General features: G+C 39.6%; 1 protein-coding gene across 11 annotated transcripts in view; it reads left to right on the top strand.

Annotated features, from left to right (window-relative positions):
* Positions 1–26,572, top strand: part of DLG2 (discs large MAGUK scaffold protein 2) — a 1,427,929-nt gene that overhangs the window by 722,477 nt on the left and 678,880 nt on the right. For all 11 annotated transcript variants that reach the window (XM_068976931.1, XM_068976935.1, XM_068976933.1 and 8 more), the window contains one exon: positions 18,156–18,325. In XM_068976931.1, coding sequence (XP_068833032.1) covers positions 18,156–18,325 — 170 coding nt within the window. The remainder of the gene's footprint in view (positions 1–18,155; positions 18,326–26,572) is intronic.

The following is a 26,572-nucleotide window of genomic DNA, read 5'->3' as shown; positions in this document are numbered from 1 at the left end:
CCAGGCAAGAACACTGGAGTGGGTTGCCATTTCCTTCTCCAATGCATGAAAGTGACTATTACTATAAGGCTTAAAATGTTTTCTTTATTTTTTGTGGGTTTTTTTTTAATGTATCATTTGGGTGAAAAGTATTATAAACCTATTACAGTACAATACTATATAACCGATTGTGTAAGTTAGGTCCCAAGGCTAACTCTGTTGGAGTTAATGTATTGGACTTAAGAATGCACTCTCAGAATAGAACTTGTTTGTATGTAAGGAACTTACTTAGAGCTTATACAATATCGATTCCATGGAGTTCACCATCTAGTGGAATTATCAAAGGATGGCTTTGAGCTGGGCTTCCCTGATGGCTCAGCAAGTAAATCTACCTGCAACGCAGGAGACGCAGGAGGCGCGGGTTGGATCCCTGGGTCAGAAAGATCCCCTGGAGGAGGAAATGGCAACCCACTCCAATATTCTTGCCTGGGAAATCCTATGGATAGAGGAGACTGGCAGGCTACAGTCCAGAGGGTCACAAAGAGTCGGACACAACTGAGCGTACACACATGACTTTGAACTACAGAGCAGAACAATCGGCAAAGACCAGTGGAGACGCATTTGGGAGTAAGTTCCATTTCAGACAATGTTTAAGATACCTGTGAGGAATTCAAGTGGCAATATCAAATAGGCAATTGAATATACAGATTTAGGGACTCTAAGAGATCTGGCTAGGGACATATTGTGAATGTTTAAAGACAAAGAAATGAAGAGATTGCTTTGAAGAGCGTATAGAATAATAAGAGAAAAAGACCTAGTACTATCCTGAATTATTCTAAACTCCTTGGTGTAAATTAGACCAAAGATTTTTAAACTGAGTAATGCATACCCCTAGGAGTACCTAGATAGATTTATGTGACTCAATCTCCAGATCTTTTATTTGACCAGCCCGAAAAGTAACCTGCAGCTTCTGGTTCTTTTTTTCTCATTTTACCATTTAAGATTGCTCTTCTCCCATTTTTAAAATGAAAGCTATATGACCTACCCATCCAATATCCTACTGTGTCTCTGTTTGCCACACACTATTATTTACTATTCAGGACAATTTTTCTACTTATTTAACAGTACAATTTTATGACTACGTGTAAATAAGGATCTGAGATATTGTTGCCTAGAATGAGAGAGTCAGTGTCTCTAGTGATTGAGTGGTTGATCTTTTTAAAAGTCAAGTTTTTTCTCATTCTTTGCCTTAACAGAATTGAAAAGCACTTGTCATCTGATAAATAATCACAATTATTGTCATGACAGATCACAGAATTGGAGGCATATAACTTGGAGGGAATTCAAAATTCTCTTCCATTCCCATGCACTCACTGATGTGAACAAAGTTATCTTAGGTTTTTCATTTGTAGAACTGAAAAATATGAGTTCTGAATCTTGTCTCATTCTACCTTAAATTCATATTCATTAACGGAAACAGGAGCTAATTTTAAAAAGTTCTACTCATCCCATTAAGACACAAATCCACAATACAGTTACATTTTCATTGTTTTAGGTTTATACATTGAAATTCATTCAGAATAACCTAAGTGGTTATTTTGATCAACGTGTAGTATTAATAATCATAATGATAACTCCAGAATGCTACTGCTGCTGCTAAGTCACGGCAGTCATGTCCAACTCTGTGCAACCCCATAGATGGCAGCCCACCAGGCTCCCCTGTCCCTGGGATTCTCCAGGCAAGATTGCTCTTTAATGTTGATGTCTTATATAACAGAAAAAAATTTACGTATATATAGGATTTATATTTCCTATGCATTTATGTTTCAAATAATTATGTTACAGTGATCCTTATAAGATGTTCTAACATAAAATACATAAAGGTAGAACTCTATGGGAGTAAAATGAAAACACAAGAAAAATAAGAAAAATATAAAATGTCTAACTGCTCAAAAATAATTTGTATCTTAATTTGGTATACATGAATTTCAAATTGACAGATACTTACATTCTTAGTACATACATTTGAAATAAGGATGTAATAGTTAAAAAATATATTTTTTTAAATTCACAATAGGCCAAAAATCATATCTTCTGTTACTATTAAAATTTATGAGGAAAGAAAAAATTAGAGGTCAACTTAAAGCGTACAAAACAAAGGATAGTTTTGGGTTTTCCCCCCTTACTTCTGTTTTGTAAGCATGAAGATCAATACCTTGGAGAAGAACTAAAATGAGAATTTAAAAAGGACTGAGCAGAGTGGTAGGAAGAAAAGCCGAAGTCACAGAAGCTAGAAGAAAGAGGGCTTCAAGGAGGAGGTGAGCGGTCAGCCTCAACACTGCTGAGAAATAACTAAGATGGGGAATAAACAGGTGGCATTGGATTTGACCAAAATTGGATTATTGGTGAGTTTAGTAGGAACATTTTCTGTGCTTTTCTTGGTGGCGCCATTGTGAGGAGACTCCTATTAGAATGAGACAAAGAGAGGTTTGGGAGGAAGAAATAAGAGAGTATTTGTAAACAGTCCTTTGTTAATAAACTTGGTCTGTGAAAGGGAAAGAGAACGTAGCCAAGGGGAGATACCAGGTCGATGGAAGGCTTTTCAAATAAGAAGCGATACCAAAGTACGTTTGAATGTTCAGAGAATGGGTTAACTGAAGAGACTGGGTTTGCATGATGTGAAGAGATTAAATGATTAAATGAGGTCGTTAGGGAATTTTGAATGGATGGATCTTGGTGTCAGAAGAGACACTTCCTCCACTATAATCGGAAAAGAGACACAGTGTGGGTTTCCATGTAGTCAGGTAGGTACATGCTGGAAGTGATGTAGAAGAGAAGGGGTTTGGAGACTGTCATTGCAGAATGAAGGTCAGCAAACTGACCAGGGTGTTTGGAGATCCTGAATTTACAGTGACTTTTGCCATTTGTGGTGGCTCAGACAGAGAATCTGCCTGCACTGCAGGAGACCCAGTTTCAATCCCTGGATTGAGAAGATCCGCTAGAGAAGGGAATGGCAACCCACTCCAGGACTCTTGCCTTTACATTCCACAGACATAGAAGCCTGGCAGGCTACAGTCCGTGGGGTTGCGAAGAGCTGGACATGACTGAGTGACTAATACTCACTCAGGGCCCAGCTGCTCTGGAAGAAGCAGTGAGGAAGAGGGAGAGTTGGGTTCAGTCAGGGCTGAGGTTTTGCAGACACTTCTCACAGAAGGACTAAGTGACAACAGGGTGAAAACGAGTGATGAGTGGCAAGAAAACAGGAGCCTTTAAGACCAATGGATAAATTTTATTTAAGAGATAATATTTATCTCTTCTCTGCTGTGTGAATTTGAGTAAGTTACTTATCTAATCCTGTTTTTCCATTGAAAAAATGTTAAGTATCTGTCCAGCGTAGTGTCAGGCTTTCAGTACGAAACAATATATTGTTGGGGTGTTATATAAACACTTATTGTTCCCAGACACTGCTACCTTTGTTGTCATAGGAGTCCTAGGAAATGCGTGGTTTTACTTTTGGATCTCTTTCTGATCTGTATCTTCTGGAAGCTTCTTGCCTCTCTGCCCTGACACTCATGGCTTTTTCTAATAAGTGCTTCCATTAAATTACCCCTCCGAGAGGCTCCTCTTTACCCGTGCTGTAAAACAAAGCCCCATAGCCCACCTGGACAGTTACACATAATGTGTGGATGACTGACAGCAAAGAGTGTGTATGTATGTTGAAAGAGAAATTTATTAATTCAAATAAAACCCATTTACTGAAAGCAAGAAGATACTTTTAGCAAAAGTGCCCTTCATGATGCCCCTAATTCTCCAGGCTACCTACTATCCCTAGGTCTCTGAATTTTACCTCCGTATCTGAGAAAATCTGTAAAGGACTGAGCATACCACTTACAAATACCACTTCAACCATTAAATAAGGCAGCTCCAGTTCTAGTTTTATGAAATCACAAAACATCACCCATAATTTCAAAATGTGTCATGAGTTTTCCACCCAAAATTAATTTGAATTTATGAAATGTGATTTAGCTTCGGAAAAGATAAGCGGTGTAGATACTATGAAATCACACAAACAATAACAACTCCTTTCTGGTAGCTCAGAAAAAGGTCAGGGAACAGCTTCACTAATCATCTACCCTCAAAAATTAGTATCTCCAGGCAGTTTAGCATTTTCTGCTATTTAGAGAATTGCTCACAGTTTTTGCCAGTGCTAAGTAATTCCAGAAATTGTGGGTTTGGATTTAAGCAGGTCTTAAAGCTAGAGCTGTCACAGTTCAAATTTGAGCAGACTGGATATACTTCATTGTGGACAAACCAAAGTCAAACTAGGTAGAACTACAATTCATTCCTGCATTCATTTGGTATTCAACTATTTACTGAGTTCCTGTTATGAGGTTTGCACTGTCCCAGGCACTAAGCGTAAACTGGTCAACAAGACAGGTAGGATTTCTGCTCTAAGGAACGTTTATTTTTGTCTGTTGAACAGAAGATAAATATACAAAATATCATAAGCCATAAATGTTATGGAGAAAAATAAAACAGAAATGTAGACGAGTAACTGGTGCTATTGTTACACTGAATCATCAAGGAAGGCCTCTCTCATGAAGTGGCCTTTAAGGGAAGATTTCAGTGACTAAAAGAAGCTGGCCAAGCAACGATAAGGGGCACAACTTTCAAAGCTAAGGGAACAGTAAGTACAAGCGCTCTAAGGACTGAGCTACGCACATTCTAGGAAGTAATGTAGGGCCCGTGTAACTGGCATGAAGGGGGTTGAAGATGAGAATGGTGGAAGATGAGAACACAGGAGGAAATGAGAACCAGGGCTTTGTGAAGCAGGTGAGGGGCTTGGATCTTATCTTACCTGATACAGGAAGAGCTTGAAGAGCTTAAGCAAGGGTCGAGTGACACCATCTGATTTGAATTTTGAAATTATGTACTCTGACTTCCATGTAGGGAATGTACTGTGGAGAAGAGGAGTAGAAACAGTAAGTCAGTGTGTCCAGGCAGAAGTGGTGGTGACTTGGACTGCATGGTGGTAGCAGAAATGGGAAGAAATTGATGGACTGGGATATATTATGGAGTTAGAAATAACTGATGTTGCTGATGGAATGGATATGGAGGTTGAGGAAACTAAAGGAATATGGAAAACCAGGTGGGTAGTTCTTATTGCATGAAAAGCTGTGTTAACCTCTGGGGATAACAGAGAGAAAATTAAAGGCAAGATTTCTACATTCATAGAGCTCCATTCTAGTGAAGAAAGTGAAAGTGAAGTCACTCAGTTGTGTCTGACTCTTTGCGACCCCACAGACTGCAACCTACTAGGCTCCTCCATCCACGGGATATTCCGGGCAAGAGTACTGGAGTGGGTTGCCATTTCCTTCTCCAGAGATCTTCCCGACCCAGGGATCGAACCCAGGTCTCCTGCATTGTAGGCAAACGCTTTACCATCTGAGAGAGATAATAAGAAAACAAATGAATTGCATTACACAGGTATCTTATTTGTTATTGACTTTGTACAAATGCTGAGATTGTTTTCCTCTAACAACCAATGAATTTACTAACCATGAGATATAATATTTCTCATTTTAAGAATCTTTAAAGATATTGAAATTTTTCTCTTAAATATTTCAGGCATCTCATAAACTATTGAAATCACTTACCATCAAATAATGTGTATTTGCTCTACATGAGTAAAATCACACAGACTATCAACTGGCTCAGAAGATGGTGCACATTTCCAATGAGGGGTGGGGACATGGAGGCACACCTCTTATATACATAGTAAGTGATGAGCAGTTCAAATTAAGAGGCAAGACTACAAGCAACTTGCCGCAAGGTACACTTGAATTCTTGCTTATGGTTCGATTCTATCTATGAAAATTGAGTTCCAAGAATTAAAATAATAATATGAATAATAAAATCTGGAAATTAACATTGAAACTCTTAAGATGAAAGATGTGTTTAAGCTAGAACTCGTCTTACATGTAAATGATAAAGGCTGCTGTCCTTGTGATGTGATTTGGGATCTTGTAAATCTCTTCCTCCCCACCTCTTACATCTGGGGCCATCAGTATCTTTCTTATTCACCGCTGTATCCTCAGTGCCTACACAGTACCTGGTGCTCTACAGTAGGTACTCAATAGACACTGTTGACTTTGTCTATGTAATTATATCTTTCCATTAATATTTGAGATCTTATCTTTGGTGATCAATTTTTATTTAAACTTTCTCTTCTCACAGATGTTCTGTTTATGTCTTTAATACAAATATGCCAGTGAATGACAGCCTTAGGCTGATTGAATTTGAATTGTTTATACTGGAGAAATGAGAGGACATGAAAAGACACAAAATTCTCGTGGGATAAAGTCACTGGAGGGAAATTGTGGACACTGGCTACCTAGGTGTCATTATCAGCTTCCCCACTTCTACAATTCATTCATTCATTTATTAGACATATAGTCAATGCCAGCTCTGTGCCTCGCACCATAATAGCCACTAAAGCTGCCAAAAATGAATAAAATAAGATTTCTGCCCTCAAGTGATTGATAATTTATAGATAAAGATAAACATTTAAACAAAATGTTTACGCTTTTTGCTCCCTTCCCACATCCAATCCATCAGTATGTCCAGTAGATTCTAATTAGCCTTCTTCTCGGTCCCTTTTTCTCTATCCCGATTGCCACTGGTCTAATACAGGCTGCCGTATCTTTTATCAGGATTACATAATAGCCTCTGACAACAATCCTTGCTTTCTTTTGCCCTAACCCCAAATCTAACTATGTCTGCATATCTCTACACTGTACCTAGAACATTCTTTCTAAAACACTATTCTAGCTTTAAGTACTGCGATGGCTTTCCATTGTCTTTATATTCAAGTCCAGTTCTTTAACATGCTTTACAAGGGCCTTCAGAACTTGATCTCTGCTCCTCTCCTCACCAGCCACTCAGCTGTCCCTGGAACACTTTCCCTGTCTTTACTCACCTGGCTGACTTCTGCTGGGCCTTCAGTTCTCAGTAACGTCAGTTGCTCCAGGTTTTTCTTGGCCTTCCTAGTCGCAACAAAATCTTTCATTATATGCTCCTGCAGCACCTATTGCCATAGAAGTTACTATCCTGAATTTTACTAGTTTGTTTGACTATCTCCCCCCATTAAACTGTAAAGCTACCTCAGAATGGGCATTAGTCTTGAAAACTGAGTGAAGTACAGGGAAATGTGGCATCTGGAGGTGGCTGTTCTAGGCAGGGGGAGACGCCTGAGTCATAACTTGCATGGTGTTTGCAGAAGCTGTAATGGAATGGGTAGAGACAGGGCTGGGGAGGTGAGTAGGAACCAGATGGTGAAAAGACTTATGTGTTATGTGAAGGTCTTAGCTTTATCAGAAAAGGTGTGTGAACTCACTCTGGGCTCTGCAGAGCTCTGCAAACAGTGCCACCCCTGTCCTTTATGTGAATTACAGAAGAGACTTCAGCGGACACAATGGTCAGTGCTGGGGCGCTTGGCTTGGACAGCAGCCTTGTCCTCGATTTCTCTCAGTACTCACTAGCCCTTGCTCAATCATATATGACGCCCTGACTCTGGATTCCTCACCCTCTCGGGGGTCAGAAACGAGGGCCTTCCAACAGCCTCTGCTGTGATTCCTTTCCCTCTTCATCACAGAAGCCACAGAAACTCTGCCTTTGATATATACAAACAATTATAAACATACATTGTGTCTTCTGCATAAGATCTCATTTGTAGAAAACGTTTGCTTAGATTTTTTTACTGGAGTATAGTTGATTTACATTGTTGTGTTAGTTTCAGGTATACAGCAAAGTGAATCAGTTATCCATATATCCACTCTTTTTTATATTCTTTACCCATCTAGGCCATTATAGAGTACTGACAAGAGTTCCCTGTATAGTATATACAGGGATGTGTGGTATATCCTTGTACAGCTATACAATAGGTCCTTATTAATTATATGTTTTATATACAGTAATGTGTATATGTCAAGCCCAATCTTTCAATTTATCCCTCCCTCCCCCCAACTAAATATTTGAAATTCTGTAGGCAATGAAAAGCAATCAAAGACTATTAAACAGGAGAATAAGGCAATCAGGTGTATTTTCAGTAATACCATTCTGGCCAAAAAAATAGTTGGAAGATAGATTTTAGAGGGCCAAAGTAGAAACAAGACTATTACAATTTTTTTTTTTTTTCCCAGAATCTGTGTGATTGACAGGAAAAGCCACACTGGGATAAGTGGGTATAAAGGAAAAGTTTGAATCTAAATAAATTATGTGATGGATTGAATGTGTGGCTGAGAGAGAAGGGACTCCCCAGTTTGGGGTGATGGAATGATTTACTTTGATAAAATACATAATTGTGAAGTACTTGGTTGTCCATGGAGGGAGGACAAGGATAATTTGGCATTCCGCTTCGAGTACATTCCAGACTTCCAAGGGGGCAGGCGGAGTTGACCTTGAATTTAGATTTATAGAACACCAGAGCTAGAAAAGAATTGTAAAATGAGGGAATTCAGCTTAAACCGAGATAAGGAAAAAATGCCTTACTTAAATGGAAAGTGGCAGGATTAGAATTTACCTCTGGTTTATGACTCACTATTTCCGCCACCATACCATACTCCTTCCTTGTGCTTCTCAACTTTTCACTGAAGTGTTCATCCATATTACAAAGCCAAATCAAATTAGACTGCGAAAATATAAAATTATCATTATATGCATGCTGATCCATATCAGGTTCTTAGATTGGAGTAGATCTGAGTAGAGGAAAATAGGAATTGAATCCAATATTTGAAAATGTGTTTTTAATGTATAGTACTTAATTTTCGGCTCTGCAGTAGTACCAGATCAATCTGTAGCTTTTCAAGGGGAATGTATCATGCATTTGCTTTTCAGATATTGTAGGCAGTGAGGACTTGAGTGATTAGGAAACATTTCATGAGGCCAGAGAGCATGAGCTTGCCTGGAATGAGGCTGGTTGGAGTTGGGCATTTAGGAGGCAGAAAGTAACATGACAGAAAATGCAAAGGCAGGAATGAGCTTGTTATATTTTCAGGACACTGAGGATGTTTGGAGCAGGAGTTTGAGACCATAAGAGGCTAGAATTAGAGTCCCTTCAATGATGCTCATTCATTCTAAAGTGACAGCTGTGTAGCAGACACCAGGATTACAAAGATAAATTAAAAGCTTTGATTTTATATAGGTTAAGTAACTCAGTGAGTTTTGAGGGGAGAGGAAATAATGATAGGGTTGCTTTAGGAAACTGAAGCTGAGCTGGGCTTGCATGTGGGATATGTAAAAAGGGACTAGTTAACCTGGGATTGGGAAAGCCAGCTAGAAGGCTACTGCCTTAATCCAGATGGGAGGCAACAGGACCTCATTTCTTGAAATTTGACGTGCCATCCTCTCTGTGGAGAGTGTTAAGCTGAGTGGACTAAGTAATTGCCAGTCCTATGATCTTTTCTCTTTGAAATTCCTACTTAGTGCCTCTTTTCCATATTGTACTCATCCAGTTACCTGGCTCCGGGTTTGTTACTGGACTCTGTTTTTGTGGCGAAGTGCTGAGAGACCAATCACCGAGGCTGAAACAGCAGTTTCTTCCCCTTTGTGAAATATTGTGATCTGTCCCAGATGACAGCCTCAGTGAGTCCTGCAAGCCTTTTCTATAAGGGAAATGAAGTGGCAAATGGAGAGAGAAAAACAGTATGTACACTGTAGGGGATGGCCTCCATGGATCATAAATTCACGTTGCTCTCACCAAGATTTAGACACAAGAGCAGGAGCCCTATTTCTTAAAATACAGAATGGAGTGGCTATCAGTTGTCCTTTGCTATAGGAAAAAAGTAGGAAAAGGTCTCATATAAAATAAGTGCTGGAAAATGGCTTGCATGCGCAGTCTCACGTGGTGTAGCAGCTGTGGTCTCCTGGTCCGTATTCGCTTAGAAAGACTTCATTCCAAATAACAGAGCTGCAGCGTTAGGGAATGCGGCTCAGAATCAGAACTTCTAGCACTGTCACCTGGCCTATATGAGACTGAGCAGTCCTGTTCATTTTATTTCTTCATTTATTTTTGGTTTGTTTTATTTTTTGTGTTTTTTTTTTAGCTTTCTATTTTATACTGGAGTATAGCCAATTAAGAGTGTCATGATAGTTTCAGTTGGACAGCCAAGGGACTCAGCCATGTATCCATTCTGCCCCAAACTCCACTCCCATCCAAGCTGCCACATAACGTTGAGCAGTTTCCTGAGCTACACAGTAAGTCCTGTTCATTTTAGAATGAACCACACAGTTACAGTTCAGTCGCTCAGTCGTGTCCGACTCTTTGCGACCCCATGGACTGCAGCACACCAGGCCTCCCTGTCCATCACTAACTCCCGGAGCTTGTTCAAACTCATGTCCATCAAGTCGGTGATGCCATCCAACCATCTCATCCTCCACACACTGGTCAAAATTTTGAGTGGTGGTTATCAGAGTATGGTCCCAGAGCAACAACACCAGCATCACCTAGAAACTTTTTACAGAGGTGAATCATCTCTCCTGCTCCAGACTTAGTAAATCAGAGACTCTCTGGGGGTAGAGCCTAGCAATCTATGACTTAATAAGCCATCCATGTGACTCTGCTGCTGCTGCTGCTGCTAAGTCGCTTCAGTCGTGTCCGACTCTGTGCGACCCCAAAGACGGCTCCCCCGTCCCTCAGATTTTCCAGGCAAGAACGCTGGAGTGGGTTGCCATTTCCTTCTCCAATGCATGAAAGTGAAAAGTCAAAGTGAAGTCGCTCAGTCGTGTCCAACTCTTAGCGACCCCATGGACTGCAGCCTACGAGGCTTCTCCATCCATGGGATTTTCCAGGCAAGAGTACTGGAGTGGGTTGCCATTGCCTTATCCAGGGAATCTGGAGTAGATAGCCTATCCCTTCTCCAGGGGAAATTCCCAACCCAGAAATCAAACTGGGGTCTCCTGCATTGCAAGTGGATTCTTTACCAGCTGAGCTATGAGGAAAGCCTGGTACTTCTTTTCATAAATTTGTTTTAATCCCATCTTCTTGCAAATAAGCTTTTGCCGCTTTTCAGTCACTGTGAAAGAAAGTGACCTCAATATGTAGCTTTCAAACTTCTATTTCTCATGTTTAGATGGAACCTCTGAATCTCATAGTTTCAATTCCAGATTCCTCAAAACAGGGACTGTCAGACTTGACAAGTGATCCATAATAAGCTGTATGAACCCGTCACTCCTCCTGCAGCCCTGTGAATGTTTGTGAGAGAAAAAGGCCTGGTATGTAACACTGTACTAACACACATCTGATGCTTCCAAAACATTAGTTCTTTTCCTTTCCTGGAAAACTGTCAAATTATGCTGATTTTTAGTATTTTATTCTTAGTTTTAATGGACTAATAGCACCTAGGGAAGTCAATGAAATAAATGAATTTTTAAGGTGAGATGTTTCAACAAGGAGGAACCTTATGGTGGGACTTTAAATATACCCACTGAACTCACATGCATGTCATGAGAGGACAGAGGCAGGCAGCTGCTGCTGCTGCTGCTGCTAAGTCGCTTCAGTCGTGTCCGACTCTGTACTACCCCATAGACGGCAGCCCACCAGGCTCCTCCGTCCCTGGGATTCTCCAGGCAAGAACACTGGAGTGGGTTGCCATTTCCTTCTCCAATGCATGAGTGCATGCTAAGTCGCTTCAGTCATGTCCGACTTTATGTGACCCTATGGACAGCAAGCAGCCCACCAGGCTTCTCTGTCCACAGGATTCTCTAGGCAAGAATACTGGAGTGGGTTGCCATTTCCTTCTCCAAAGGAAGGCAGCAAACAAACATAATTAAGTAGATTTAGAAGAGATCATAATAATCTGAAGCCATTTGGGTCAACTTCTGTGTGTGTGTGTGTGTGTGTGTGTGTGTGTGTGTGTGTGTGTGTGTGTTGTAGTGTCTTATCTTTCCTCTTCTCTGGCATTGCAATGCATCTGCCTTTTCTTAAATGAATTTTGGGTATTCTTTGTTCTTAGCCTACCTTACCCTACCTTTAGTGACTCTAGGAATAAAAGAAAAGTAAGCCTTTTTTCTTACCTTGAGAGCTTTTCTAGTATCATCATAGTTCACATAAAAATCTATGCAGTTATTCTTTTTAAACAGAGTCTGATTTTTATAAATGATTGATTGATCTCTTTAGGCACAGACAGTATAATTCCCAGCTCATGTTTTCCATTTGATAGTGTATTGCCTCATTTCATTCAGCACATTAAGCATTGATCAGCTTTCTCTACGATGTGACCCTTTGGTCTGTAATTAATTCATCTATTTGACCAAGGAGAATAGAACTGAGTAGAGACATTAAAGAATAAGTTAGTTAGCACCTCTTGCCATCTTAATAACCAATAAGTTTCAAAATTAAGTTTCAGACTTGTGACCTAAAGCTTCCTTTTGAATCAAGCCTTGAGCAGGTCTGAATGTGGCTGAATGTGGTTACACATGAGGGGTGGGGCAAGGACAGGTAGCCATGGTGGGGATTCTGCCAAGTGTGATGGTCTTTAGAAGCTTTCTCCAAGGCTACCGTAAAGCTGAAGTTTGTGTTAGAACAACTGACTGTTTTCTTGATGGTAGAGGACACGGAAGTTGAAAGGGGAATTAATTTACACTCCATAAAACTCACCAAAAGCCTTATTTTACATTTTTTCTTCCCGTAAATCCCATATTTGCATCTGTTCCTGTCTCCTTCATATAAAATTTTAAAACTGCCTTCAGTATCCTGATTGTAGCTCTCTTCCTTTCTGTCCTTTTAGTCTTTTTCTCCTCCAGTACAGTCTCTTCATATCCTTTCTTATGCCAATGGTTCTTGTCTCTTTCATAACTGGAACAGCTTACTATTTTTCAGGCACTGTGCTCAATATTTCACATATATTGTTGAATCCCTACAGCAATCTTATTATTCCTGTTTTCACATGAAGAGACTGAGGCTTTGAGATGTCAAGTGACTTACCCAAAGTCACACATCATCCAAGTTCTTGAGCAGGGACAAGATCCCAGTCGTCTCTAGGTATAGCCGAGGTTTCCAGTCCAAGTTCTCAGATTCTCTGTCATGAAGTATATTCATTATAGAACTTTTTGAAGAAACAAAGCATAGAAATACGCCTTTGAAAGCATCCATGCTATCCAAATCCACAAAGAAACAGAGATGAAACTTCGTTATCTTTCCTTCCAGTATTTTTTAATACATAATAAAGAGATTTTTTAAAAATTGAACCCAATCATTTGATGATCATTTTTTAAAATTTTATTATTGGTGTATAATTGGTTTACAGTGTTATGTTAGTTTCTGCTGTACAACAAAGTGAGTCAGCTGTATGTATACACACGTTCCTTCCCTGTTGAGCCTCCCTCACACCCTGCCCACATCCCACCCCTTTAGGTCACCGCAGAGCACTGTGCGGAGCTCCCTGTGCTCTCCAGCAGTTTCCTTCTAGCTATTTATTTTATTTTTTAAATATAAATTTATTTATTTTAATTGGAGGCTAATTACTTTACAATATTGTATTGGTTTTGCCACACATCAACATGAATCCGCCACGGGTGTATATGTACATGTATATCCTGAACCCCCCTCCCACCTCCCTCCCCATAGCATCCTTCTAGCTATTTATTCTATACATGGTAATGTGTATGTGTAGTGTATATGTGTCATGGTAATGTATACGTGTGGTGTGTATGTGTCATGGTAGTGTATACGTGTACTGTATATGTGTCATGGTAGTGTATATGTGTGGTGTGTCTGTGTCATGGTAGTGTATATGTGTAGTGTATATGTGTCATGGTAATGTATACATGTGGTATATATGTGTCATGATAGTGTATATGAGTAGTGTGTATGTGTCATGGTAATGTATACGTGTGGTGTGTATGTGTCATGGTAATGTATACATGTGGTGTGTATGTGTCATGGTAGTGTATACGTGTAGTGTATATGTGTCATGGTAGTGTATACGTGTAGTGTATATGTGTCATGGTAGTGTATACGTGTAGTGTATATGTGTCATGGTAGTGTATACGTGTAGTGTATATGTGTCATGGTAGTGTATACGTGTAGTGTATATGTGTCATGGTAGTGTATACGTGTAGTGTATATGTGTCATGGTAATGTATACAGGTGGTGTGTATGTGTCATGATAGTGTATACGTGTAGTGTATATGTGTCATGGTAGTGTATACATGTAGTGTATATGTGTCATGGTAATGTATACATGTGGTATATATGTGTCATGATAGTGTATATGAGTAGTGTGTATGTGTCATGGTAATGTATACATGTGGTGTGTATGTGTCATGGTAGTGTATACGTGTGGTGTGTGTGTGTCATGGTAGTGTATACGTGTGGTGTGTGTGTGTCATGGTAGTGTATACGTGTGGTGTGTATGTGTCATGATAGTGTATACGTGTGGTGTGTGTGTCATGGTAGTGTATACGTGTGGTGTCTATGTGTCATTATAGTGTATACGTGTAGTGTATATGTGTCATGGTCGTGTATACGTGTGGTGTGTATGTGTCATGGTTGTGTATACGTGTAGTGTATATGTGTCATGGTCGTGTATACGTGTGGTGTCTATGTGTCATTATAGTGTATACGTGTAGTGTATATGTGTCATGGTAGTGTATACGTGTGGTGTGTGTGTGTCATGGTAGTGTATACGTGTGGTGTCTATGTGTCATTATAGTGTATATGTGTAGTGTATATGTGTCATGGTCGTGTATACGTGTGGTGTATATGTGTCATGGTCGTGTATACGTGTGGTGTGTATGTGTCATGGTAGTGTATACGTGTGGTGTATATGTGTCATGGTCGTGTATACGTGTAGTGTATATGTGTCAGTGCTACTCTCCCGATTTGTCCCATCCTCCCCTTCCCCTATCTGTGCCACATGTCCATTCGCTAGATCTATATCTCCATCCCTTCCTTGCAAATAGGTTCATAATGAATTAAAATTCTTAAAAAATGTATAAAAATCATAAATCTTATTTACAACAGAATATACTTTACTACCTATGAAACAGGGTAGATATTATACATTATTTTAAATATCTTCAAAGTAGAATAAATAATTTTTAAGTATTATTTGACTTTCAGTGACACCATATCATATTCTAGAGTATTTCTCTAGTGCAAATTTTAGATAAGATTTTTGTGGACATGTTAGTGATAAAATGTTCTTTTTTGTTTCTAAGAATATTTATTAATAGCAAGGAAATGTACCAGAATATCCAAAGAAAATTATTAAAATTAAATTTGTTTTAATCCTGGGCTTCCCTAGTGGCTGAGATGGTAAAGAATCTGCCTGCAATGTGGGAAACCCATGTTCAGTCCCTGGGTTGGGAAGTTTCCCTGGAGAAGGGAATGGCAACCCACTCCAGTATTCTTGCCTGGAGAATCTCGTGGACAGAGGAGCCCAGCAGGCTATAGTCCATGGGGTTGCAGAGTTGGGTATGACTGAGCGACTGGTACTTACACTTTTTAATCCTGTGAACAACACTCATCTCTAAAAAGGAAGTCGTAGACTTATATTTGAAATAGCAAGCACTGAAAGAGTGAAGCCATTGTCTACTGAAAAAATAGTCATGACCGAAAAGTTAAGAGTTTTATTTTATTTGATGGAAATTTTCAGAACTTAAGCCCCCAAAGCGGCATTTCGAATAGCCCTGAGTGAACTGCTCTGAGGAGGCAGGGGGAGGAGTCAGGTTCTTTAGAAATTTGCAAGATCAGGCAGGTAGCCTGAACGTCAAAAGTATTTTTGTAAATTAAAGGAAACCAGATATCTCAAGTTAAGGAATTTAGTGCTTTTCTATATATAGGAAGATGCAAGAGTCCGGGATCAGTGAAATCACTCCTTCCATATGCTTCTCAGCTATCTGGGGCCAGTATGTGTGTTTCTCACATCCTGAATTCCTCAGTGGTCACCTCAGGGAGTAGCTGCAGCCTAATGGTGCCAGATTGCAGGTACCCTTCCTTCCTGAGTGCCCCTAGGGCTCAGAAATGCACACTGAGAGGCCTGAATCACTGATGACTGTGACATACTTCTTTACTGACATGGCGGGAATACTCCATTTCTCACCATCAACTTAATTACGCCAATAAAGTAGGGAGGAAATTTGTATGTAAATGACTTTATGACACAATGGCTCAGTGATATGATAAAGGCTTCACATTTTACTGAAACAGAGTATTATTTGAGTTTGAAGCTAGTGATATATTTATATATTTCAAAGTGAATTCAAATGCTGCCTTTACTTACAGAGATTATCTACTGGCAGAGAAAGCAACTTCTAAATAGCCATGACCCTCTAGCCAAATGCTATTTCAAGTGATTGGGAGGAAGGAAAGTTGAGTGCCCCAGTTTGGCTTGATATTCTTTCTTTTTAATTTTAAGAATTTGAATATAAACACCTCCCCTCACATTCCCTTTTTTTCCTTAGTTAACTCTGAGTAACTTTGTGTCGCTTAGGCTCCAGAAAAAGACCTAACTGGGTTAGAATCCTGTCACTGTTGTCACCAGCATTGTGATCTTGCCAATAAAATGTCATTGGTGTAAAATGAGAATCAGTGCTTCATAAATGGTTTCACTTAAATACAAGCAAATAAGTGAAGTGAAGAATGATATGATATGGCACATATTAAACCCTTTAAAATTTTCAATTTCCATCCTGTTTATGTTCAACAAATCCTGAAGCCCATCTTGAGCCCAACCTATCAATAGCTACAACTCTCTTGTGTATGATCTGTTACAGTTTACACATATGTCCACTTATTTCTATGTTTGGTTACTCTCTTCACTAACTCTAGGCATGTTACTCTCTTTTCGTGGGAAACTAAAATTCAAAAAAGTTGAAGTGACTCGACCGCGGTCACACAGCTGATACACAGCTGCGATGCAAATCCAAAGCTCCTGACTGCTAGTCCAGTGTTTTTTGTGTGTTGTTTTTTTTGTTTTTTTTTTTTTTTTAGTGCACTAAAGCTGCCGACTTTGTCCACGTGTTTAGGAAAAAAATATCTGATTTAGGCTGTGATTTCCTCACCCCAACATTTGACAATTAAGGATTCCACTGTATACAAAAGGAAAAAATTGAGTAGAGTTTCAAGAGCTATAGCATCCAATTCTTTTTTTTTTAATGTCAGTCACTCCCTTCTATGGAAAGCTATGTTTTAAGATATGATTAGTATGCTGAGCATAGGGTTATGGTAAACGTTATGTTTTTGCATTATCATGAGATGACAAAATTACCCACTCTCAAAGGACCAGCTGCTACAGGGTGACTGGCACCCATGATGCCTACATTCTCAAAACTATTTTAACGGGTAGTTTTCCATAATTTTTTTAGTCAGTCAGAGAAGAAATGTATGTGTAAACCTATTAAAGCCACAGCATCTGTTATGATGAAACAACACCCCAGAATCTTAGTGAGATTGTTCTAGCTCAAGAATTTGAAGCTAATTAAGATTCTTATTGAACCAAGAGTCCTAGACCTCACTTCCTCAAACAGAAAAATTATGAACAAAAAAGATAGGAAAATTCTTCCCATACTTTTTATGTAATGTTTACACTACATGTTATCATTTTAAATTGATATGCACAACATACATGAAACTATTCATTACGTTAGATATATGTGTCCTAAAAGGAAAGAACAAATTTTGAAATAGGAAGACATAAGATCATACCCAGTCTCTAATAAAATTGCTCACAACTTTAGACAAAGAAGTCAACCACTTGGAACAGCTCTCCTTTGTGTGATGCGGATGGTAGATCATCCATGAGATTATGGAAGAAATCCAGCAGTTAAGGACATTATAAATCAGCAAATTATGCAGTGCTGGGGTGGGTGGGATGAACTGGGAGAATGGGATTGACCTATATAACTACCCCATATGTGATGTAGTCCCAGTCAGAGTGGACTGGAGTTCAGGACAGGACCTGTCCAGTAGGGTGGTCAGTGTTGGGAAGACTGGGAAGGCTGAGGGGTTCAAGGTTTTCTTGATTTCCTTCATATGAGGTATTTCTTCCAAATATAAATATGTTTAACTTGCCATTGTGCTTTGCTTCCCCACACCTTCAGGTTAGATAGTCGTAATATTCTTTCAGAAATTCTCTTGGACACTCCTGACTTTTGCCTGCCTTCCTTTCTTTCAGGGTCAATGACTGTATCTTACGGGTGAATGAGGTGGACGTGTCAGAGGTTTCCCACAGTAAAGCAGTGGAAGCACTCAAAGAAGCAGGGTCTATCGTTCGGCTGTACGTGCGTAGAAGACGACCCATTTTGGAGACTGTTGTGGAAATCAAACTGTTCAAAGGGCCTAAAGGTAACAGAAACAGAAACAACTCACAATAGGATACCAGTGACAAGCTATCTGATTAAAGCTTATTCCACGACCCACCCACAATGTACTCTGTTCTTTTATTCTCTGGCACTCAGAGTTTACCGTGAGATTTGAAATCCTGTGATGATAGAATTTTACAGAAAGTAAAAGAAGCCACTACTGTAACTATGAACTCAGAGAAGGAAGCGATAGATTTCTAAAGAAATTTTCTTATAAACAAACAATAAAAACCATCTAAATTTCTCTATGAATTTTTAACCTTTACCACTGACTTAGCTGGCATGTTAACATTTTCTAACTTTTCAGGTGTAAATGGTAATCTCTCTCATTTAGTAAAACAGTAATGTGAAAAATAATCATTTGAATAGTCTATCCTAAAATAATTATTATATTTTTTATGACACTTGTGATTAGTTTTTATTTGATAGTACTTTTACCCATTTTATTTAATAAGTACTACATAGCATTTCTAAAGGAGATCAGCCCTGGGTGTTCTTTGGAAGGAATGATGCTAAAGCTGAAACTCTAGTACTTTGGCCACCTCACGCGAAGAGTTGACTCATTGGAAAAGACTCTGATGCTGGGAGGGATTAGGGGCAGGAGGAGAAGGGGACGACAGAGGATGAGATGGCTGGATGGCATCACTGACTCGATGGACATGAGTCTGAGTGAACTCCGGGAGATGGTGATGGACAGGGAGGCCTGGTGTGCTGCGATTCATGGAGTCGCAAAGAGTCGGACATGATTGAGCGACTGAACTGAACTGAACATAGCATTTTATACTTGCAATAGTCTAAATAAGTTAAAATTTATTTTTTGAAATGTTCACAAATCTCTTGAGATAACTGCAGTTACTTTGGGGAATCATATGAACAGTGAAATGAATCATATGAATTTCTAAGAAGAGAACTTTGAGCTCTGCTCTTCAGAATGATGACATTTAATATTAATAGTATTTCAGATATTTTATAAAAATGTAATAGCTTAAAAGTATTTAATTATTTTCAAAGATTATGACTAGAGAGTCACTATGCTGCTGCTGCTGCTGCTAAGTCACTTCAGTCGTGTCCGACTCTGTGCAACCCCGTAGACGGCAGCCCACCAGGCTCAGTCGTCCCTGGGATTCTCCAGGCAAGAACACTGGAGTGGGTTGCCATTTCCTTCTCCAATGCATGAAGGTGAAAAGTGAAAGTGAAGTCACTCAGTCGTGTCCGAGAGAGTCACTCTACTCTTTTAATAAATCATTTCTCTTGCCCTTAAAATCTGTGTAATCTCTAATGCTATTATTGTTGTCATTGCTTAGTCTTTAAGTTGTGTCTGACTCTTCTGCAATCCCACGGTAGCCCACCAGGTTCCTCCTTTTATGGGATTTCCCAGGCAAGCATACTGGAGTGTGTTTCTATTTCCTTCACCAGGGGATCTTCCCAACCCAGGGGTTGAGCCCACATCTCTTGCATTGGCAAGCTGATTCTCTACCAGTGAGCCACCAAGTAAGCCCTCTAATGCTACATGTGACTTAAAAAAAATAAGCATACAACCTTCTCTGGGAGGTACTAGTGGGTGGTACTTAAGATCTCAGACCTAAGAGTCAGGCAGGATGGAGTTTAAAAGCCTAGCTCAGCCACTTACTAGCACAGTGACATTGGCTAGATCAGCCCCTCTTATTATTAAATGGGGACCATAATGGTAGCTTCCTGGTGCTATCATAAAGAGATCTTCCCTAGTGGCTCAGACAGTAAAGAATCTGCCTGCAATGCAGGAGACCCTGGTTTGATCTCTGGGTCTGGAAGATCTCCTGCAGAAAGAAATGGCTACCCACTGCAATATTCTTGCCTGGAGAATTCCACAAACAGCATCCTGGCAAGCTACAGTCCATGGGGTTGCAAAGAGTTGGACATGACTAAGCCATTAACACTTGCGCTTTCAATGGTAGCATCCCATTGGATTTATGAGAATTAAATATTTAATATCTGATGAGTACAGAGCAGGAACACTTGCTGGTTGAGTGCAAACTCCAAAGTATCTGAGCTGGAACCCTGGCTCTGCAGTTCACTAGCCATTTGACCTTGGTCAAATTTCTTAACCTCTCTGAGCCTAATTTTCTCATCTACAAAATGCAGATAATAATAGCACTTGCCCCTTGAAATATTGTGAGGATTAAATGAGTCAATATACATTAAGTGTTTAGAGTAGTACCTGGCACAAATTGACAACAAGTATTCAATATGTGTGTGGTGTGTGTGTGTGTGTGTGTGTGTGAGTGAGTGTATGTATTAGTCACTTAGTCTTGCCTGACTCTTTGCATGGACTGCATACCCACCAGTCTCCTCTATGCATGGGATGGATTTTCCAGGCAAGAATACTGGAGTAGGTAGCCATTTCCTTCTCCAGGAGATCTACCCAACCCAGGGATTGAACCTGGGTCTACTGCACAGCAGGCAGATTCTTTACCCACTGAGCTACTAGGGAAGCCACATATATGTTATTTGTAGTTTGCTACAGAGGAACCAGAGATCAAATTGCCAACATCCGCTGGATCATGGAAAAAGCTAGAGAGTTCCAGAAAAACATCTATTTCTACTTTATTGACTATGCCAAAGCCTTTGACTGTGTGGGTCACAATAAACTGTGGAAAATTCTGAAAGAGATGGGAATACCAGACCACCTAACCTGCCTCTTGAGAAATCTGTATGCAGGTCAGGAAGCAACAGTGAGAACTGGACATGGAACAACAGACTGGTTCCAAATAGGAAAAGGAGTACGTCAAGGCTATATATTGTCACCCTGCTTATTTAACTTCTATGCAGAGTACATCATGAGAAACGCTGGACTGGAAGAAGCACAAGCTGGAATCAAGATTGCCGGGAGAAATATCAATAACCTCAGATATGCAGATGACACCACCCTTATGGCAGAAAGTGAAGAGGAGCTAAAAAGCCTCTTGATGAAAGTGAAAGAGGAGAGTGAAAAAGTTGGCTTAAAGCTCAACATTCAGAAAACGAAGATCGTAGCATCCGGTCCCATTACTTCATGGGAAATAGACGGGGAAACAGTGCAAACAGTGTCAGACTTTATTTTTGGGGGCTCCAAAATCACCGCAGATGGTGACTGCAGCCTTGAAATTAAAAGACTCTTACTCCTTGGAAGAAAAGTTATGACCAACCTAGATAGCATATTCAAAAGCAGAGACATTACTTTGCCGACTAAGGTCCATTTAGTCAAGGCTATGGTTTTTCCAGTGGTCATGTATGGATGTGAGAGTTGGACTGTGAAGAAGCCTGAGCACCGAAGAATTGATGCTTTTGAACTGTGGTGTTGGAGAAGACTCTTGAGAGTCCCTTGGACTCCAAGGAGATCCAACCAGTCCATTCTGAAGGAGATCAGCCCTGGGATTTCTTTGGAGGGAATGATGCTGAAGCTGAAACTCCAGTACTTTGGCCACCTCATGCAAAGAGTTGACTCATTGGAAAAGACTCTGATGCTGGGAGGGATTGTGGGCAGTAGGAGAAGAGGACGACAGAGGATGAGATGGCTGGATGGCATCACGGACTCAATGGACATGAGTCTGAGTGAACTCCGGGAGATGGTGATGGACAGGGAGGCCTGGAGTGCTGTGATTCATGGAGTCGCAAAGAGTCGGACACGACTGAGCGACTGAACTGAACTGAACATATGGTGTCACCCTTTGCCACAATTGTTTGGTAATCTAATAAATGAACCAAATTCCCTGATGAGTTAAATCCAAATGCACTAAAATCACAGAATTAATTTGAGGGTGCGGAGAAGTAAAGCATTTCCACACCAATGTCCCGTGATATGCAAGAAAAGACTTTCTGTTCTACACATTTTCATATTTGCCAGGTGTTTTAAAGTTAAAACTTATAAGCATCTGCTATTTAAATTAAAAAGATATGCTAAAATAACAGGTAGATACTTCTACAGTTCAATTAACAGCAATTGTTCAGTACAGCCTTAAGGCCAATCCCAGTTTCAATAACTCAGCAAAGTATTACCATCCATTAGCAGGCCTCCTGCTAGCTGAGTCATTCTATGACCTCAGCTGCTCAGCAGAGCACTTAAAGGTTCTAGGGAATCAATAGCCAAAACTCCTTCATTTGATCAGGAGCACATTATTTTGGATCTCTATCTTTGGTACTAGAGCCCCCTCTGGCTGGTTTATTTCTATCGGAACTGTTTTCTCCTTTGAGCCAGGAGTGAAATAGCCCTGGGAAGAAAAGAAGGGGGTGGGGAGACAGGTAAGCTTAAATCGACCAAGAATACCCAGGCAATAACCCAATGAAAGAACACACACAGCATATGGGTGATAGGCTTGTTCTACTGGGGAGAGGAGAACCAGGAAACTGTTAGAGCTAACTTTATATCCCTGAAAGCAGGCTCCTGCCAAATTGCTGTAGAGGTTTGGGGACCTGTTGGTCCTGTTGAGATTCTGTTGGGTCTGTCCTACCTTTTTGTCCTGTCACCATACAAAAGTCACCGATGAGGATTTGTTTCTCTGTATAAAGCTTATTGATTTACAGAGAAAGAAACTGTTTTAATCACTGTTTGAATTCCTGATGCCTTTCCCTGTGCCTTGAAGGAAATGCTGAATCAGAGTAAATTGAATAATTAAATTGGATTCTACACTAAATCTGATGATACCTTCTAGTCTTAACCTCCCTTGGCATCTCGTAATACTTTATTTTTGAATGATGATCTTATTTTTTTTTTAATTTCTGCCAGTATTTAATCTTGTACTATGGAAACTCTTATGCAGTGGAGACAATGAAGATGAATCAGATGTATTTCTAATGGGAGAATTAGAAAGTTCTAATGAGAGAGATAAACATAAAGGTAACTCATTTTAGTGCTAGACAGAATGAAATCAGCTCTGTGGTTGAACTTGAGCCATGATTCCAATTGAATCGAGCAGAGAGAAAGATGTGATTCATCTTAATCAGAAGAACCAAAATGCTCCAGAGAATTTAAAATTTAATATGTGCTTTCAGACCTTTATCTTCCCTTCACTGAGCATGTGGGCATTCTCAATAGTAAATATCAACACTCTAGCCAACTGGGCTAGCTAGCTTCAATTATGAGTATATAATACAGAGCTAGCTGACTGCGTTCATTAATTTCCTTCTTCAGTGATTCAACAAACATTTATTAAGCATTTATTGTGGACTTGACACAGATCCAGACAATGAGGATTCACAAAGAAAATGGAGAATTTTTGCTCAAGAAGATTATGGTCTAATGTAGAAAACACTGATAATATAAATTGAGAAACATGCTATGAATGAACATGAATGATTGTAAGGAGGCACCAATCAGGTAATGGGTCAAAGATGACTTCTCTGAGAAAGCGCCACCTAAGCTAAACTTTGAGATACAAGTGAAACCAGACACTAGATGGATAAAGAGTGGAGGAGAGCATCTAGACAGAGTGAAAGCATGTGTGTATGAAGGCCCCAGGGTAGGAAGGATCTTCGTACCTTCCAGGACTAAAAGATATCAGTTGTGACTGGAGTTGAATGACAGGATGCTGAATGACATGAAATGATACTGTCAAGGTGAACAGGGGCCAAATCACGTGCATCTTTGTTGACCATATTTGCAGATTTGTTATTTTATTCCAAGTGCAATGGGAAGTTCTTGCAAAATGGTCAATATGTGAGACAGTCAAATGTGTTGTTTTTAAATTCTTCACAGTACTTAGCTACTGTGAAGAAAATGCATTGAAGGGGCCAAGAATAGAAACAAAGACAGTTAGGGGTCACTTGGAGAAGGAAGAGAAAAGTGAAGTTTTCAAGTATGTGGTGAAGATATATTGGCATTTGCCAAATAGTGGCATTGCCACTTATTGATAATCTAGATGTGGCATTTGTCCAAGAATGAGACTGTTTTGTTACTGAGCCATTGAATGGATTGAGGTGCCATTTGTGAGATGGGGAAGGCTGTGGGGGAACCCTTAGGGGACAATGCTGGGCACACTGGAAAGACTGTGATGATTCTGAAGAGAGGCAGAATTGGAAAACATCTGTCTGAAAATGCTGTTAATATTCTGCATTTCCCCCATTTTCTATCAAATATCTGGAGTTGGGAAAATATCTGAACAACTGACTTTCTTACTTTTACCAATAATTTTTAATATAAAAGTTATGACTATGGCTACTTCAGCTACTTTGAACAATTATATAAACATTTGATAGATTGATTTTATAGACATTCTTAATGTCCAGATGATTTGGGGGGATTATTTTTGGTTTTGTTTATTTCTTTTTACATGAGACAGAAGGTAAATAGTATTTCTTTTCATTGTATAGATACAATGTTAAGGGATTCCTTGAAAAAATAATTTGTAGTAGAATTAAATTTATAGTTTTCCAAGTTATACTCTTATGTTTATTCCATCTGTTGTACAGCGACTATTTCTGAGATGACCTTTGACATATGTGGTTTGTCTTTATGGCCTTATGGTGGTACTGATCTTCCCATTATTTGACTAGAATCATCTGGCTGATAATTTATGACCATGTATTTCAGTAAGGAATATTTGGGTAATATGTAGCACTGATTTAGAATGCTTCCTCTTAACAATATATAAAAATTTCCCTACCCTCAGAGATTTGGTCATTGCAAGCAGCTGGGGTGTCTGTGTGCAGGCAGTCAGTTGAGAAAAAAAATGGCTAATCATGTATAGCAAGCTGTGATTAGGCAAATCCATTTAGACTTGCCAAGCAACCAAAAATATACAAGGAAGAAAATATGAAGTGTGCATGTGGTTTCCCAGGAAATAGGTTCATAATAAAAATCTTTCTAGTGACTTTCCCAAGGACACTCCAAGTCATAATTTCTCAGGAACTAGATAATTAAACACATGGAGACCATTGATTTATGTGGTCTAAGCCAAAAAACCCTAAACCTATATAAGAAATGCATTTCCTTCTAAGATGTGTGTTGCTTTAAGATAATATAGCTAGTTGAAGACCAAGTTCTATTAAAGATTGCCCCGCTCTTCCAAACTAAAATGTTCAAAGTCCTTTTCTGTTGATTCTTCATTCTTCTTGGCCACCTTTGTTAAATCAGGCATTATGTCCTTTGGAACTTAACCTCCAGCTAACTAGTCTTTTGTGTAAAATCTCCATTGCCATTATTGTGGTGTTCATATCTTCCTTATGTCTTGTTTTATCTACTGTAATAGACTCCATTCAAATCCCTCCCTTCCATTTGCATACACTTGTAGGTTAATCTTCCAAAAATCCCAGCTCTGTTAATTGACTCCCCTGCTCAAAAGTGTCTAGTGGCTCTTCACTGGCCCTAGATAAAAATCTAAATTTCCTGTTATATCATTTCATATCCTCTATAACCTCCCTCTCCAGCAACAACATTTGATTTCAGTCTTTTCTTCTCTCTTCTCTATTCATCCTTCTTCTCCAGCTAAACTGTGTTATGTACAATTTCTGAAACGTATGCCATGCTCTACTGCCCCTAAGCCTTTGCTCGTCCCATTGAATGCTTTTCCTTATCACTGTGACCACTACCTGTCAAATCTTCTCCATCTCTAAGAGCCAAGCCAGTTCAGTTCTTTGTTGTTGTTGCTGTTCAGTTGCTAAGTCATGTCTGACTCTTTGTGACCCCATGATCTGCAGCACTCCAGGCTTCCCTGTCCTTCATTTTCTCCCACAATTTGCTCAAACTAATGTCCATAGAGTCAGTGATGTCATCCAACCACTCATCCCCTGTCACCCCTTCTCCTCTTGCCCTCAGTCTTTCCCAGCATCATGGTCTTTTCTAGTGAGTCAGCTCTTCACATCAGGTGGCCAAAGTACTGGAGCTTCAGCATCAGTCCTTCCAATGAATATTCAGGACTGATTTCTTTCAGGATTGACTGGTTTGATCTCCTTGCAGTCCAGAGACTCTCAAGAGTCTTCTCCAGCACCACAATTCAAAAGCATCAATTCTTTGGCACTCAGCTTTGTTTATGGTCTAACTCTCACGTTCTGTCTCCTCCACAAAGCTATCACTAATTGATCCACTCAGAAAGTCTTTCACTTCTAAGAGCTTTTAAAATACTCTGGGTTTTTTTTTTTTTTCTCTTCTTTTTCTCAATTTTTTCTTATTAGGCCATCCAAGTAACTCATAGCCTACAGAAAAGATAGATATAAATAGCCCAAATTAAGGAGATAAACAAGTTGCAAATCCTAACATTTAAAACACTGAGTTTTTAAT

Source organism: Capricornis sumatraensis, chromosome 8, assembly GCF_032405125.1.
Source record: "Capricornis sumatraensis isolate serow.1 chromosome 8, serow.2, whole genome shotgun sequence".
NCBI classification, from domain to species: domain Eukaryota; kingdom Metazoa; phylum Chordata; class Mammalia; order Artiodactyla; family Bovidae; genus Capricornis; species Capricornis sumatraensis.
Note: the sequence above shows the minus strand (reverse complement) of the source record. Positions and strands in the feature narration are given on the sequence as shown.